Below are 15,448 nucleotides of genomic sequence, written 5' to 3'. Positions count from 1 at the left end.
ATTTTGGTGTGTGTGGGTGTGCTGGAATCAATCTCTTTTTCCCCAATACCAAGAGAAGATGGTACCCACTTCACCTCCCTATGAATCTGCTCCTAAATTGCTGGTTGAGCCACTTCTATACTACTTTTGACCTAAAGATTATCTAGGTTAACTTAACTCTGAGTGGCACAGAGAGAAGTGGTTTTTCTGACCTGGAAGCTTTCAAAAGAAAAATTCACCCCAGGCTTCCCAAAAGTATTTATGGAGTAGACATGGCTCCTCATATTCATTGTGTGTGTGTGTGTGTGTGTGTGTGTGTGTGTGTTCCTGGAATTGAATCCAAAGCCTTTTTACACAGAAGCCCAGTCCTCTCCCCTCCTCTCTCTCTCCTCCTTCTCCTCTTCTTCCCTCTCCCCTCTCTGTTTCTCCCTCTCCCCTCTCTCTTTCTTCCCCCTACTCCCTCTCTTTCTTTTTTGAGACAGTGCCTTACTATGTAATTCAGGCTGGCCTTGAACTCACTCACCCACGCTGGCCTCAGTAGCAATTCTCCTGTCTTAGCCTTTCGAATGCTGCAATTACAAGAGTGTCCACCATGCTCGGCTTTTGAGCAGACTTGAGAGCATTGTGTTGAAACCTCTGGTCTGCAGTCTCCTGATTAATCCAGGACGCCAAAAAGTCGTTGCTCCCTGCAGGGGGCGCCAGAGTCGACATAGTGGAGCGCGAACCCGGAGGTGGCCGCGGACGCGGTGGGGCGGAGTCTGGTGGCCCCAAGGCAACGGCAACGGTTAGGGTGCCGGAGCCAGGTGTGGTTTGACCCTCCCCGGATGCCGTAGGCTGCGGATCCCGCTCGCGCCCGGGGCTAAAAGCTTCCCTCGCCCGCCTCGGGGGCAGGAGCCTCGGGGAGCTGGGCGGCTTCCCTGATCCTCATTTCCGCAGCCTGGGACCATGGCCGCGCTAGCGGGTAAGGCAGGGGCTGCGCCGCCTCGTCCCGCCGTTCTCTCCGAAGTGTGGGACCAAGAGCCCGAGCGAAACCTGCCCCCTCCGGAGGGTTTCGGGCTGATGGGCCCTCGGGGCTCCAGGGTCCTCGGAACTTGCGAAGTGGGCTGGGCGCAGCGCCGCTTGGGGACTCGGAGTTCCCAGGGCGCGGAATCCGGAGCGAGGCGTCCGGAAGACGGGTTCTGAGCCTCGGCGGCTTGGGCGGCGTTCTGCGAGGCGAGGTCCCGGAGGAAAGGAGTTGTGGCTTTTCTGAGAGCCGGCAATTTTGGAGCGATGCGGCGGGGTCAGGCCCCCCAATCAAAGCCCTGTCCAAGGAAGTTGAGGGCCCTGGAGTTTGCTGGGGCCGGGTTAGAGTACTGCTCCCTTTAGGGCTCTGAACAATTGTGAGATGCACAGTTATCCCGGGGTTTTGGTCTTCTGTGGACCATGAAGGGAGTTCTACTTCTCCGCCAAGACCCAAGTCTTCTCGGGTGTATCTTGGTTCCTGGGAGGTACCAGGGGTTTCTAGAGTCCTGAACCTCCTTGGAGGAAATTGAGTTTAGGACGCAGACTAGAGCTAAAGAGAGATCAGAGCATTTTCTTGTGGCTCAAAAGTCTCTGCTTCAGATGAGGAAAGGAAGCACCCTAGATTTTCAGGATTCCCCGTGGGAGTTGAGTACTTTCTTGAGTCTGACCCTAAGGTCCAGAGGGATGTGGCCAGACTCTTGGGAGGAGTTTTCTGAGGACAGAGTTTTCAGAGTTGGGTGAGGTGGGCCTGCCTTCTAGTCAGCTCACGCATCTCCCTGCAGCTTCCTGCTAGACCTGTTCCCCAACCCTAGGAGCCTTTTTCCCCTGTTTCTGAGCCACCTGTGTGGGGACCTAGTCTCAGGGTCCACTAAGGTCAGTTTCCAAAAGCTTTCTAGAGGTGCCAAGAGAGAATTGTGTGGCTGAGAAAGGCTGGACATCTGCCCTCTGCTTCCTGGCTTTTGGTCTGTGAACAGTCACTTCCTCCATCCTGAATACAAGGAGCAGGCCACCGGTGGGTCACTTCCTTACCAGAGTAGCATGGGATTTTGTCCTCATTGCTGCAGTTAGCTTTCTGGAGAGAGAGAGAGAGAGAGAGAGAGAGAGAGAGAGAGAGAGAGAGAGAGAGAGAGAGAACACACTAGAGTGGAAATCATTTCTGTCTCTAGCTTTAGCATTGTTTTAAGCTTCAGGAATTCTTCAACTCAGATGATTTCCATTGACTTTCTGGACACTCTGCAGAGTGCTAGTCTTGAATGTTAAGCCTCAGAACCTCATGAAAGACTTTAAAGGTGTCGCCTGGCCCCACACCGTAGACCTAAAGTGCAGTTGTTTTTATCAAATTTTTCTCTGACAAAACCAAGAGACTATGCATTAATTTATGAATTTTCATTCATTCAAAGATTTGTTGTACCATGAATTTAATCAAGGACTGAGGAGTAAGATGGTGAGCAGTGGTGAACAAAATGGAGACAGTCTTTTAACGCTTACATTCCTAGAGATAGTAAATAATTAAGGTAACAATTGATCTAAGTGGTATGAAATTGAGATAAGTACTATGAAAATATGCCAAGAGCCCGCTAGAATCCCAGCACTCTGAGAGGCTGAGGCAGGAGAAGTACAAATTGAGCCCTGCTTTGGCAATGTGGCGATTTAGTGAGAGCCTGTCTTAAAATTTAGAGAAAAGGAAAATTAAAAAAATAAATAAATAAAGCTGGAGAAGGGAGTTCACTGTGACATCTGTGTGTTCAATCCCCAGTATCACAAAAAACAATAAGCAAATAAAATCTTAAACAAAAGAACAAAAGAGTATGCTAGGATTTAGAAGGATAAAGATAAAGATTACTTTTTTATTTTTATTTATTTTTTTTTGACAGGTAGTATAGTTCAAGCTGGCCTTGAATTCACTATGTAATCAGGCTGACTTAGAACTCATAGCAGTCCTCCTGCCTCAGACTCCTGAGTTCTGGGATTATAGGTGTGCACTAGCAAATCTGGTTCTTTTGTCTTTTTGAGACAGGGTTTCACTGCAGTTCTGGTTAAACTCACAGTGATCCTCCTGCCTTCCAAATGCTGGGATTTCAGGGAGGTGCCACTATATCCACCTGGGGAATAATTTACTTTAAAAGGAAAGTTTATGCTGTACCTTGATGATGATAGGTACAAATTAGACTGGCAAAAGGCGACAAACATTCCAGCAGTGGGAACAGCGTAAAAAGGCCCTGAAGATCTGGGTATGCTGTTGCATGCCTGTAATCTCCACATTCTGAGAAGCACATGCAGGAGTATCATAAGTTCAAGCCTAGCCTGGGCAACTTCATGATTTAGGGAGGCTGTGTCTCAAAACTTAATTAAAAGGTGGAGGGCTTGGGATGTAACTAAGTTCAAAGACCCTGGGTTTTTGTTTGGTCTTGAACTGATTATGAAGGCTGGCTGGCCTAGAACTTCCCCCGGCTATCTTCATCTGCATGCTGGCATTACAGCCAGGTGCCACCAAACCCAGCTAGGTCATGAGTGATGGGAGGCCCTGAAGTAGGAGAGCACATGGCGCCTTGGAGGAGCTGGGTACAGTATAGTACAGCTTGTGTGTGTGTTTGTCGGAGGGCGCGGTCAGCGAAACCTAGGACCTTGTGACCTTGTGAATGCAAGACAAGTAAGTGCTGCGCTATTTAAGTATATTCTCCACACATAGTGGCGTACTCCTGTAATCCTAGCACTTGGCCAATGAGGCAGGAGGATCAGGTAAGAGGAGTGCTGCAAGTTCAAGGCTAGCCTGAACTACACAGTGAAACTATGTATTTAAAAAAAAAAAAAAAAAAGGTTTTTTTGTTGTTGTTGTTGTTGTTTTTGCGGAACTAGGGATTGAATTCAGGCCCTTGCACTTGCCAGAGAAGTGCTTATTCTACTGAGCCAACTCCCCGGCCCCAAAAAATGTATTTCTAAGAGGAGAGATCTGACTTATGTTGCCCAGGCTGGCCACAACCTCCTAGGCTCAAGTGATCTGTCTCAGGTGCAGTGCCACTGAGCTATATCCTCAGCCTTTAAAATGGCTTCTTGGGGCCGGGGAGATGGCTCAGTGGAATAAGCGCTTCCCTGGCAAGCGCAAGGGCCAGTTCAATCCCCAGTTCTGCAAAAATAAAAAAAATAAAAAATAAATAAAAAATAATTTTAAAAAATGGCTTCTTATACATAAAGAGATTAAGTTCCAGAAAGGACTTTTTCAGGGTTCTATAGTTAAGTAAGTGGTCATCAGAATTCATATTTTCCAATTTCAAGATTAGTGCTTTATCCTCCCTGTATCACAAACAGCAAAAAAGAGAAGGAAGAAGGACTTAAACCTTTTCCTTGTTGTTCTGTTCAAACTATGATCCAAGGCATCTCAGATTCCTCTTGTGTAACAAGAGAATCAACAACAAAGAAATCAAATATGTACTGAGTGCCTATGATGTCTGTGGGGCTGGACTGAGCCAAGTTTTACCTCTTATAAATTTTAACAGCTACCAGAACTAGGAGATGCTTTTGAGATAATATGTTGTCACTGCCTCTGTTTTACATTTAAAAAAGCTGAAATTCCAGGAGAAAAATGGATTTATCCAAGGTTGCTCACTAGCGTAGCGCCAGGACTAATGTTGAGCTGCTTCAGTGATCTTTTAATATTCCAGATTATTTGAGATATGTGCGATCTGGCACGTAGAAAGTCCTTAGTAAATTTTTGTGGAAATAATAATATATCATTTATGTTTTTGTGAAATTCACTAATTAGGATAATTTAAGAACAAAAACGGGGCCATTCAATATAAGATGTTAGGCATCTATGTGAAAATATTATAGAATTTCAAGAGTGAGGGAGAATTCTGTTCATATATTCCACAAATATCTTTTGAGGACCTACTATGTGCTAAGTACTTTCAGTCTTGAGGGTTACTGCAGGAAACAAAATAGAACAAATTCCTTTACTCATGGAGTATATATTCTGGTATATAGAGATGGAAAATAAAATAATCAGAATAAGGAATAAGAGCAATGAGTAACGAGGAAATGTTTGAAGACTAGCAAGTTGTTCAGGGTAACTACCAGTTTCAGTTGGGAATACTTTGATATTGTTGTAGTTTGTTTTATTTTGCATTTTTGGTGCTGGGGATTGAACCCAGGGCCTCGTACATACTAAGCACATGCTATGTCACTGTACCACCAGTCCTCAGGAATATTTCTAAAAGCAGGTAAGATTTGAGAAATATTAGGTAGGTTTTTAAAAGAGGTGGAAGAGATGATAACTTAGTACTGAAGAAACTGTAAGTAGGATGCAAAGGTAGGCAAGTTTCAGGGTTTTGATGAGGGGTGGTGAATTGCAATGTATGGTAGAAGCAATGATTGGGAACAGGAAGATAAAGGTAAGGCTGAGAGAATGAGTAAGACTGGGAGGTGCAATGCAAGCTCGGGGACTGGAAAATTTTGCAGTCTTCAGTAGACACTTAGGCTTACAGTCAGGATGCTATGATATATACACAGCACCAGTCTGAAGGTAGGTACAGTAGACCCTGAGATGAGATGTTAGTGGTGAGGATGGAGAAGGCAGCACTGGCCATTAGGAGATGCCTCATGACATGGGCAGGGCAGGGTGACTTGGGCGTGGGATGGAGGGACCAGAGCAGGAGCCAAGACTACCACAGTTTCAAAGCTTAAACCTGTCATGTTCAAGGTTTTGTGTTAGGCTTTGCACATTCGTGATGGGATTTCTCCATTTTATGGAAGCTGAACTGATTCGCAGCCCAGGGCTGGTTTCTAATCAGTGCAGCTTGAAGTTGACTAGGGTTTAGGGACGTGCTAAGGGAGGTTTGGGGCCCATCACTGCACATCATGTTGGCATTTCCATAAGAGGATCTACAGCTATAGAATCCTCATACAAATCTACCCTCAATTCTTATTCTTGACCTTTATATAGTAGGGAAAATTAGGCTTTTACTTAATTTATATCTAGTAGTAGCTAAAAAATGAAATCATTGCCTGCTTCATTAAAGTGTTTTTTGAGGCTGATATAATGGTACATGCCTATAATCCCACAGTTTGGTAATCCAAGGCAGGAGGATTACATTGCAGCCTAGCCTGGTCAATTTAGCCATTTAGGGAGACCTTATTTCAAAGTAAAAGAAAAACAGCCTGGTGGTACCTGCGTATTCATTCCCAGCAGCCCAGGAGGCTGAGGAAGAAAGACTGCCCAAGTTCAAGGCAAGCCTTGGCTGCATAACGAATTCAAGGCCAACAGACCCTCTCTCAGAAAACAAACTAAAATATCAAAAAGACCTGAGGCTGTTGCTTAGTGTGAAGGCCTGGGTTCAATATCCTGTGCCACAAACAAAGAATTGCTTTTGAGCCTTCACCCTTAGATTTTATTTTGTGAGGTCTTTCTGCCTGTAACTTGGTGGATCAGGCAAGGAACTCTAAAAGGTGGTTAAAAACACAGGCTTTGGAGTCTAATGTTAGTCCTTATCTTGGGGAGTCTGTATTATGCTTGAATAATGCTGAGGACATTGATAACACGTGGTAAAGACACAAAATAGTTTTTGTCATTAGCAACAAGTCTAATTGCTGTATGAGAGTATAAGAATCGAGTAGCAGATTCTCTGATAGTTTCTTTGCAAGTCTTCTCCCAGATAAGAAAATGTCTACTCATTGACTCCAAAGTTTATGATTAGAAATGAGAGCCTGGGGGCCAGGGAGATGGCTCAGTAGAACAAGCACTTGCCTGGCAAGCTCAAGGGCCTGAGTTCAATCCCCGGTTCCGCCAAAAAAAAAAAAAAGAAAGAAAGAAAGAAAAGAAAAAGAAATGAGACCCTGAAAGTTACAGGAACTGTTTTATGTCTCTGCAGTGTGTCTTATTACTGTAGGTAGCCTGTCCTGTAGGGAGGGCCTGGCTTGGCCTTCTCTGACTTGTGATTTCTCTACCTATTCTTGTCCTTCATGCCCCATGAGTATTTACCCGGAGTTTGAATAGTTTCTGACCTAGCCTGTACCTTGTATGTGGGCACATAGAAAAAGTTGGCTGGATTTGTTTTGAAAACATTTCCTTGAGATTCTAGAAGTTAATCTGTTTAGTTCAACCTTTTCCCTGGCCAGCCTCCTAGATATACACACAAGAAGATTTCAAATAACTTACTAATGGGTCCAACTGAGTGCCAGGCACTGTGGGAGGTATTTTCACATCTATTGTGTTATTATTTATTTTAATCTGCTGAGTAATCATGTAAGGTAGGTGGTATTGTCCTTTTTTAAAGGTTAGGAGACGAGCTCACAGTGGTAAATATTTTTTTTTTCCTTGTGGTGCACGGAATCAAACCCAGTGCCTCACACATGCTAGGCAAGAGCTCTTATTTTTTTTATTTTGAGCCAGAGTCTTGCACACTTACCCAGGCTTACCACAAAATTGGAGTCCTCTGCCTCAGCCTCCTGAGTAGCTGGGATTATAACCATTTAACACCACATTGGAAGAGAGGGTACATAACATGCCCGAGGCCATAGAGGCAGAGAGTACAGCCAGGTTTCAAACCCAGCTCTTAAACTCAGTTCTTTTACTCGACCTTCACAAATTTTTCCTAAGAAGCTAAAGAAAAAAAGAGAACAACAGTGACAATGAAACTTTCAGAGATGCCTGTTTCTGGCTTAACCTGAAAAATGAGAAGCCCTTGATTTGGTATTACAGACTCTCAGAGCTGGAAGGAATCTTTGATCCCTTTTACAAAAGAATTTAAGGTCCAGAGGAGTTCAGAAGCTCCTTTAAAACTGTCTAATCTTTTTTCCTGAGGCACTCCCTGTGGTAATATTTGGTAAACTAGTGAGGAAGAAAACCAGTGGGCAGACAAGGGAAAGTATCTAGAGGAATGTTAATCATTACTGTTAGTCTTGTTGTTAGTCCCTTCATTACACTGTGATCTTTTTCTTTTGGCAGTTCCCCACAGCTGCTGCCCTGCCCTTCTGTTTCCTGCTTTGTTCTGGAACAAGTGAGATTTACTATATACCTCACCTGCCAGTTCCCAGGGGGCCCAGTGGTTACCATACTTGTTTTATGGTGCACCGAATTGGTATGGTTCCTGGTTCTCATTGTCTGGTGGAATATGAGAAGCTTCAGAGATTTTTCTCAAATGAAAGAATAAGATCTGTACATGTTGGTTGAGACAAGGCATTAGGATCTCATGAACTCTCAGTGCTTGGGAATTTCCACTTTGAAGTTCAAAAAGGACTAGTTTGCAGAAACCCAGCTTAGACCAAGTTTAAAGTGACTGTTGAACCCTGGTTCTGAGCTGGGCCCTCTGAATAACTGTGGACTTGAGCAAGTATCAGTTTGTCTGAGGCTATACAAGGTCATAAAAATACAACTGGACTTGTCTTGGGCCATGGGTGTGAGCCCCTGCTGGATCAGCTCTGACTAGCTCTGGTGGTTAGGCAACTCACTTCTCTGAGCCCATTTTTTTTTTTTTTTTTAAGAATTAAATGATTGTTTTAGATTATTTTAAACATTCTCCATCCTTAGTATCCTGTCATCCTAGTGCCTCCCCTAGTAGGTTCACAGATTGTTTAAGGTTCATATCACCAGTTAGGAGAAACAGAGGCAGCAGAGACAGAGAGAGAGACAGAGAGAGAGAGAGAGAGAGAGAGAGAGAGAGAGAGAGAGAGAGAGAGAGAGAGAGAGAACCACATATAAAATGAATGTATTTTATACCAAGATTCAAAAGACCATAAAGGTGAGAACCTTTATAGCTGGGCATGGTGGTACATGTCTATAACCCCAGCATTCGGGAGGTTGAGACAGGTGGATCACTGAGTTCAAGGCCAATGTGAGCTACATAGTGAGATCCTGTATCCAACAAAAAAAAGTGAGAACCTTTGTGATGAGTCATTTGCTGTACGTCTCACTTGTGTTACTTGTTGCTACTCTTAAAGCAGCAGATTTTAATAGCTAAAGATACAGCTTTCTATTCATTTAACACCTCATAAGAACCCCTTATTGTTTGAAACTGCTGTATACATTTACTTAATCAAGATACCTTTTTGCTTTGTGACAGTCAGCCACTGTTAGTAAGGCTGCAGATGTGAGTGGTACATACGGGAGAGAGTGAATAGCCTTTCTCTTTTTCCTGAAAAAGAACTTTCCTAGGAAAGACTGAACTCTGGATTGGTTTTCCTTTGGGTTTCATAAAGATCCCCACCAGACTTCACACTATTTCTTTTAAATTTTCCCTGAATAAAGGTTGTAAGAATCACTGAATTTTAGAATTATAAGGGAGCTAAAGAGGCCACACATGTTCTTTTGAAGAGGGTCTAAGCTAAGGAGAATAGAGGCGAGGGACTCTCCATTAATAACCCTGCTCCAGTACTTAACAGAAAAGTAGAGTAAATGTATAACAAACTGAAGCCAGGTTTACCCATATGAGACTTCGTCATAGGAGGTTACCCTGGGAACCAGAAACTTCACTCCCATGGAATCATCCTTACTGTCCTTCGGAGCTTATCTTTGGAATTTATTTTTCTGGCTGATAGTTGGACCCAACCTTTCAGTTAGATTTGCTTCCAAAGGAGTGTCTGTTCTGCATCAAACCCCTCTCCTAGACCCCTAGAGATAGGGAGATGACCAAGGTGCAGCCTTTGCCCTGTGGAGCTGGGAGTAAAGAAAGACTGAGAGTGAGTGACTGAGGGAATCAGAAACATGCAGAGTAAACCTATTAAAGAACAATTGATGTAAAATTGGTGGAGACAAATGAAACAAACATTGCCTGCCTTTGGGAAAACATCAAGAAAGGAGTCTTGATTAAGGGAAAAGATGGGCAGTTTCCTAAACATACCAAGCAGCTTAAAATATGAATGTCAGGTTATAGTCACATGAATATGTGTGGCGGGCGTAGAGAACAAATCAAATGTAATTAGAACATCTCTTTATAATGTTTTTATAGTAGGCCAGCGGCCAGTCTTGATCCCCATAGTTTTTTAAGGTAATAATTGCCAACTTTGAGGCTTTTTTTTCCTGCCTCATGGGCTTTGCACACCCCCCACCCTGTGTTCTCTTCACTTTTTTTTTTTTTTGGCGGAACTGGGGATTGAACTCAGGCCCTTGCGCTTGCCAGGCAAGCACTTATTCTACTGAGCCATCTCCCCAGCCTCACTTTTTTTTTTCTTTTTTTCTTTTGCCTCTTTAATTTCTGTTTATCCTTTAGAGCTCAGCTTGAGAATTACTTGCCCCATCCCTGTTTTCCTAGTTATGAAATCTCCTTCATGCTACTTGTCCCAGTTATAAATAAATTAAGTTATTGTTTAATATTTGCTGTGTCTAATCTCTTGTTTGCTGCTTTTTCCCTAACACTGTGTTGGACGCATAGTTGGCATGCAATAAATATTTGCTGAAAGAATGACTAAAGCATGTCCATTGAATTTAGCAACAGAGTCACTGTTGACCTTGGTTAGACCATTTTGGAGAAATGGTGGGGGTGGAAGCCAGATGGCATTGAGTTGTACAGTAAATGAGAAATAAGGAAGTGAAGACAGTGATGTGTAGAGAATTTGTAGGTGCAGCTAGGAAGGGAATAAGCAGGGGTAGTAGCTAGAGAAGAGTCCAGAGTTGTTTTTGATAGGAAAAATATGAGTTTATTTAAATAATAATGAGCCAATACAGAAAGAGGGTAGTGGAGATAATTGAAAGTATGCAAGAGGTGGGATAGGATGGAATCCAGAACAGGAGTGTCATGCTTAACAGTCTGTCATTTGTCCTGTAGACCTTGGAGAGTCTGACTTAGAGCTGAGATAGTTTGGAGCCTGAGCAAACCAGTTAAGATTGTGCAGTAGACAGGAAAGGAAACCAAAGAACTGAAGTAGGATGAAGAACAGGGAAGGCTAGAGAGACATTTGGAAGGTGGAACCAGGTAGCTATGGGAGGAGGAGTAGAGGGTCTTGACTTTATGTAGCCACAGAGCAGATGACTAAATAAGTGTGAATTGAATAGTTTTGAGGTTTCTCAAGACCAGAGGAAACTGGGCAGGCTATGGAGGATGAGACAAGTTATCTCAAGTATCTCTTAGTGGAAAGTCCTTCTCCTGTGAGTTTTGGGACTAACTAGAAGCCATTCAGAGCCAAGATGTTGAATTGTCAAGTGGGTGGTCAGGTTAGACACTTTTCATTTTAGGTTAAAAACTAAAAACAAGAAACAAGGTGTGGCTCTAAAATAATGAATTTTTCTGAGAGTAGGGTTCATAACTGACACTAAAAGACTTTCCATGTAAGTTTCCAAAAATGTTGCAGAAATAAGTTTAGGAGTTTTGAGTTCTGTTGATTAAAAATCTCAGTGGGAGCCAGGAGTGGTAGCACAGGTCTGTAATAATAGCACTTGGGAGGCTGAGGCAAGAGGATCCCCACAAGTTTAAGACCAGACTGGATTATGTAATTCAGATCTAACCTAAACTACATAGCAAGACCCTTCTCTCAGAAAACAATTTTTTTCTTAAACAATTTTTTTTCTTACTGGAACTGGGGTTGTAGCATAGCATTAGAACCTTTATTTGCCATACATGAGGCACCGTTTGATCCCCAGGATCACAAAAGTATGTGCACAAAACTCACTCATTTATTGTTTTGTCCAGTGTCTACCTGATCTGGTCCCGGTTTGAATGAGCCTCTGACTTTTCTATCTTGGAGGCTTGTTGCTGTTGTTTCATTTTTTGAGGTAATAGAGGTTGAGGCCAAGGGCCTTTGTGATGATATCCCCAATCTACCCCTACCTTTTTTTTTTTTTAATTAGGAGATAAGATCTTGCCAAGTTGGCCCAGGCTGAGCTTGACCTTATAATCCTTTTGCCTCAGTTTTCCAGAATGCTGGGATTAGAGGCTTGCATTAGCTTCTGGTTACCTTAGAATTTTTGAGAATGATGGTATACTTTCTGCTAGCATTGTGTTACTGAAAAAGTAAAAAGGCCCCTCTGAGAGTGGGAATTTTAGATCCAGGAAAAATGATTGATGGGTATATGTCTTAGTTACTCTTCTCTCATTGCTGGGACAAATACCTGACACCCAAATTGAAGGAAGGAAAGATTTATTAAGCTCACAGTTACTGGAGGTTTCAGTCCATACTCACCTGGCTCCAAGGCAGAGCGGCACATGGCAGAGAGTAACCTTTCTTGGCTTCGGCAAAGAACAAGCACAAGGTAGAGGTAGCAGCAGCTCAAGCAGCTAGCTTCTCTTCCCTCCTTACATTGTAATGCAAATTACCTGCCCTGGGGCAAGTGCAGCATCCACATCCACAGTAATCAATCACAAACTCCAGAAGCTGCCCCAAGATTGCATGAGGCTTTGGGGGGGACAACTATACACAAACCATAACAGTATATAAATATCCCATCTTTGGAAGAGGACCAGGAGATGAAAGGAAGGAGAAGTAAAAAGAATTAAGATGGGTTATGTGCATGTACCAACTCCCCGTGATGAATGTAATCATTATGTCCTGCAAACATGTACTGATAAAAATGTTTTAAAATGTCCCATCATTTAGGAACTAGTGGGGAGGGGTGGCTTTTCAATTCTGCTAGCTTTCACTGTCCTCGGATATGAGGAGGACAATTGTCTGTACACTGGCTGCCCACAAATGATGCTGAGCAATCTTGAAGTGCCTGGAGCTGTGCTTTGTCTATTCATGGACCCTGTGCTCTGAAGCAGGGTTCAGTGACTGTCACTATGCCTGTGGCAGTCTGGAATTAACCAGAGAGAACAAAGCTGCTTACACAGAGTACACAAGGGAGTCTTGTAACAACCTTGTCCCTCTTTCTAGGTCTGCATCAGGTACTACAGCTTGATCTGAGGTGCCTGCTCTTATTTCACCAAGTTAGCATCTGAACCACATCAAAAGTATTGTGTTTTGCTTAGGGAAGCTTCCCTTTTGGAGAAACATGGACCAACCCTTTGTGATCTTTCAAACCCTATACACATCTTTTCTCAGCCTTTAGTAAAAGATCTTCCCCATATTTCAAGGCTCAACTCAAATTTCCACTTTTTCTAGGGACTTTTCCTGCCCCTTGTTGAAGAAAACAGGAGTTAATATGGTGCTGTGGATAAAACAGGGGCTTTTGAAGGAATTAAGCCTGAATTTGAATGTTCTTATTAGCCACTTGGACTGTCATCCCTCTTTGCTGGCTTTAAGCATCAGTTCTCCTTTAAGCCCTTTAAATGAGTATGATAATATTTGTGCACAGGATTTTCTTTTTCTTTTTTTTTTTTTTTTAAGAAAAGGTCTTACAAGGTAGTTCAGGCTGACCATGACCTCACTATGTAGCCCAAGCTGCCCTTGAACTGCCTCAGACTCTTGAGTTCTGGGATTATAGGCGTGACTGGATACATAGGCTTTTTTTTTTTTCAGTACCAGGGGTCAAACTCAGGACCTTGTGCTTGCCAGGCAGGCGTTCAACGCTGCTAAGCTCTATCTCTGACCCCCTACATAGGATTTTTTGAAAATAAAATGAGACGGGGGTCTGTCAAAGCAACTTGCATAATTTTTAGCATATAGAAAGCATTTGCTAAATGCTTTTTCCCTGTTATACCTGTGACTTTCAATGAACTAAAAAATAGTACTTATACTTCCAAAATGATGTTCAAGTGAAAAATTACAATATGTAAAACTTTCTTCTTCAGAGGACTTGGCTGTTGTTGAGGAATGCAGGTAGTATTACTGAGCAGCCTCCAGCATAGAGCTTTGTGTTCGGAGGACCAGCAATTGTCAGTTGATTGTCAGTTGAGTGAATGAGCTCCTCGGTTAATTGATGGGAAATCTAGGGAATAGTCAAAATCAGTAATGGCAGCACTCAGGAGGCTGAGGCAGGAGGATTGCTCTAAGTTTGAGGCCAGCCTAAATTACATAGTGAGACCCTGTCTCAAAAACCAAAAACAAACAAACAAACAAAAAAAATCAGTAACAGGTCTAACCCAGAGAGGAGAGATTTCAGGATAAGGGTTAACATTGAAAGAGACTGTTTTTATTCCTTCTGCTTAGAATTGTAAGCAGAGGCTAAAAGATCTAGAAAAAGACAGTTTTTTTTTTTTTTTTTTTGGAAAAGGGACCGGGTTTTTTTTTTAAAAATAAAATGAGAAAATTGGGTGTGGTGTTGCATGCCAATAATCCCAACTACTTGAGAAGCTGAGGTAGGAAGATCCCAAGTTCAAGACTAACTTGGGCAGTTAGTGAGATCATGTTTCAAATGAGTGAATGACTAGACGAACACATGAACCAACAAACAAGTAAGTAGGATAGATGCAGGCACAATAGGCCTTTTCTTTGTATAAAAAGATAAGCCACAGGTGCCAAGTGCTTACCCAGGATCTTGAATAGGAAATGGTGCCGAGCAAAGTATTGGTGTGACCTTTTCAATATGATATTCTGTTAATTCATTCTAGTGCCACATGGTTGGTATCTCATGCTTTTTTCTCCTGCAACTTTGGACCTCTGACCCCCTTGGTTTTGTGTGCAGGTGAAGATGCCTGGTGTCAGGGCTGTGGGGACCATATTGCTCCAAGCCAGAGGTTGTACAGGACTGTCAGTGAAGCTTGGCACGTCTCTTGCTTCCGGTAAGTGGGTCGCCTCGTTTCTTTACCAGCATATAGTGGCCAGGCACCATTTCGTGTACTAGCAAGTAAAGAAGCAAGCTGACTACAGAATTTCAGGGTTGGTTGGGGAGTAGGTAAGTGTGTGCGGGAGTGCCAAAGAACACCCCTGAAACCAGATTAGAAGAAGAACCTCTACCAGGCATGGTGGTTCATGTCTGTAATTCCCGCACTCAGGAAGCCAAAACAGGAGGATTGCGGTGAGTTCAAGACCACCCTGAGCTACATAGTGAGTTCAAGACCAGCCTAGACTACACAGCGAAACCATGTCTCAAAAAACTTAAAAAAAAAAAGAAAACAGTGGAAGAACTTCAAGTGCAACTGGAGAAGTGGGGTAGGAATAGGGGAGGAGCCCTTTCCCCCATTTCTCCCAGCACCCTCTCTTTATGGGTAAGGTGACCAAGACCCAAAAAATTACTTTCCCATGGCTGCAGTACTGATACACAGTACTCAAGAGTTACTTTTAGTGCAGTTGGCACTGCTAGCTCTTGTTCATTATAGAATTCCTTCCTAGGTTTCCACTTCTTTGTTACTTTCTTAAAGCTGTTATTTTTCAAAGGCAGCTTGGTTTCTTGAAAATTGCAGAGACTTTAAAGTCAGATTTTCTCGTGTTTCCTGAGCCTCTGTTTCCTCACCTGAAAAACAAGGATGTTAATAACCTGTCTCAAAACTAACTAAATAAAATAATAGTAATACTAATCTGTCTCATAGACTTATTGAAATTGAAATGGTACACACCATACATCTAGTACATAATAAGTAAACACTGAGTAATACTTCTTTTCCCCCCATAGATTGGAATCTTCAAAGGTGGGTGCTTGTCTTTGTAGCTGAAGAGTATAAAACAG

At 42.9% G+C, this 15,448-nt stretch overlaps 1 protein-coding gene across 1 annotated transcript in view; it reads left to right on the top strand.

Annotated features, from left to right (window-relative positions):
- The first annotated feature begins 743 nt into the window (after positions 1–743).
- Positions 744–15,448, top strand: part of Limk2 (LIM domain kinase 2) — a 75,222-nt gene continuing 60,517 nt past the window's right edge. The window contains exons 1-2 of the mRNA XM_004645512.2: positions 744–940; positions 14,468–14,564. Coding sequence (XP_004645569.1) covers positions 925–940; positions 14,468–14,564 — 113 coding nt within the window. The 5' untranslated portion in view covers positions 744–924. The remainder of the gene's footprint in view (positions 941–14,467; positions 14,565–15,448) is intronic.

The sequence above is a fragment of the Octodon degus genome, unplaced genomic scaffold (assembly GCF_000260255.1).
Source record: "Octodon degus isolate 3935 unplaced genomic scaffold, OctDeg1.0 scaffold00230, whole genome shotgun sequence".
Lineage (NCBI taxonomy): Eukaryota > Metazoa > Chordata > Mammalia > Rodentia > Octodontidae > Octodon > Octodon degus.
This window is presented reverse-complemented; position numbering and strand designations above follow the sequence as displayed.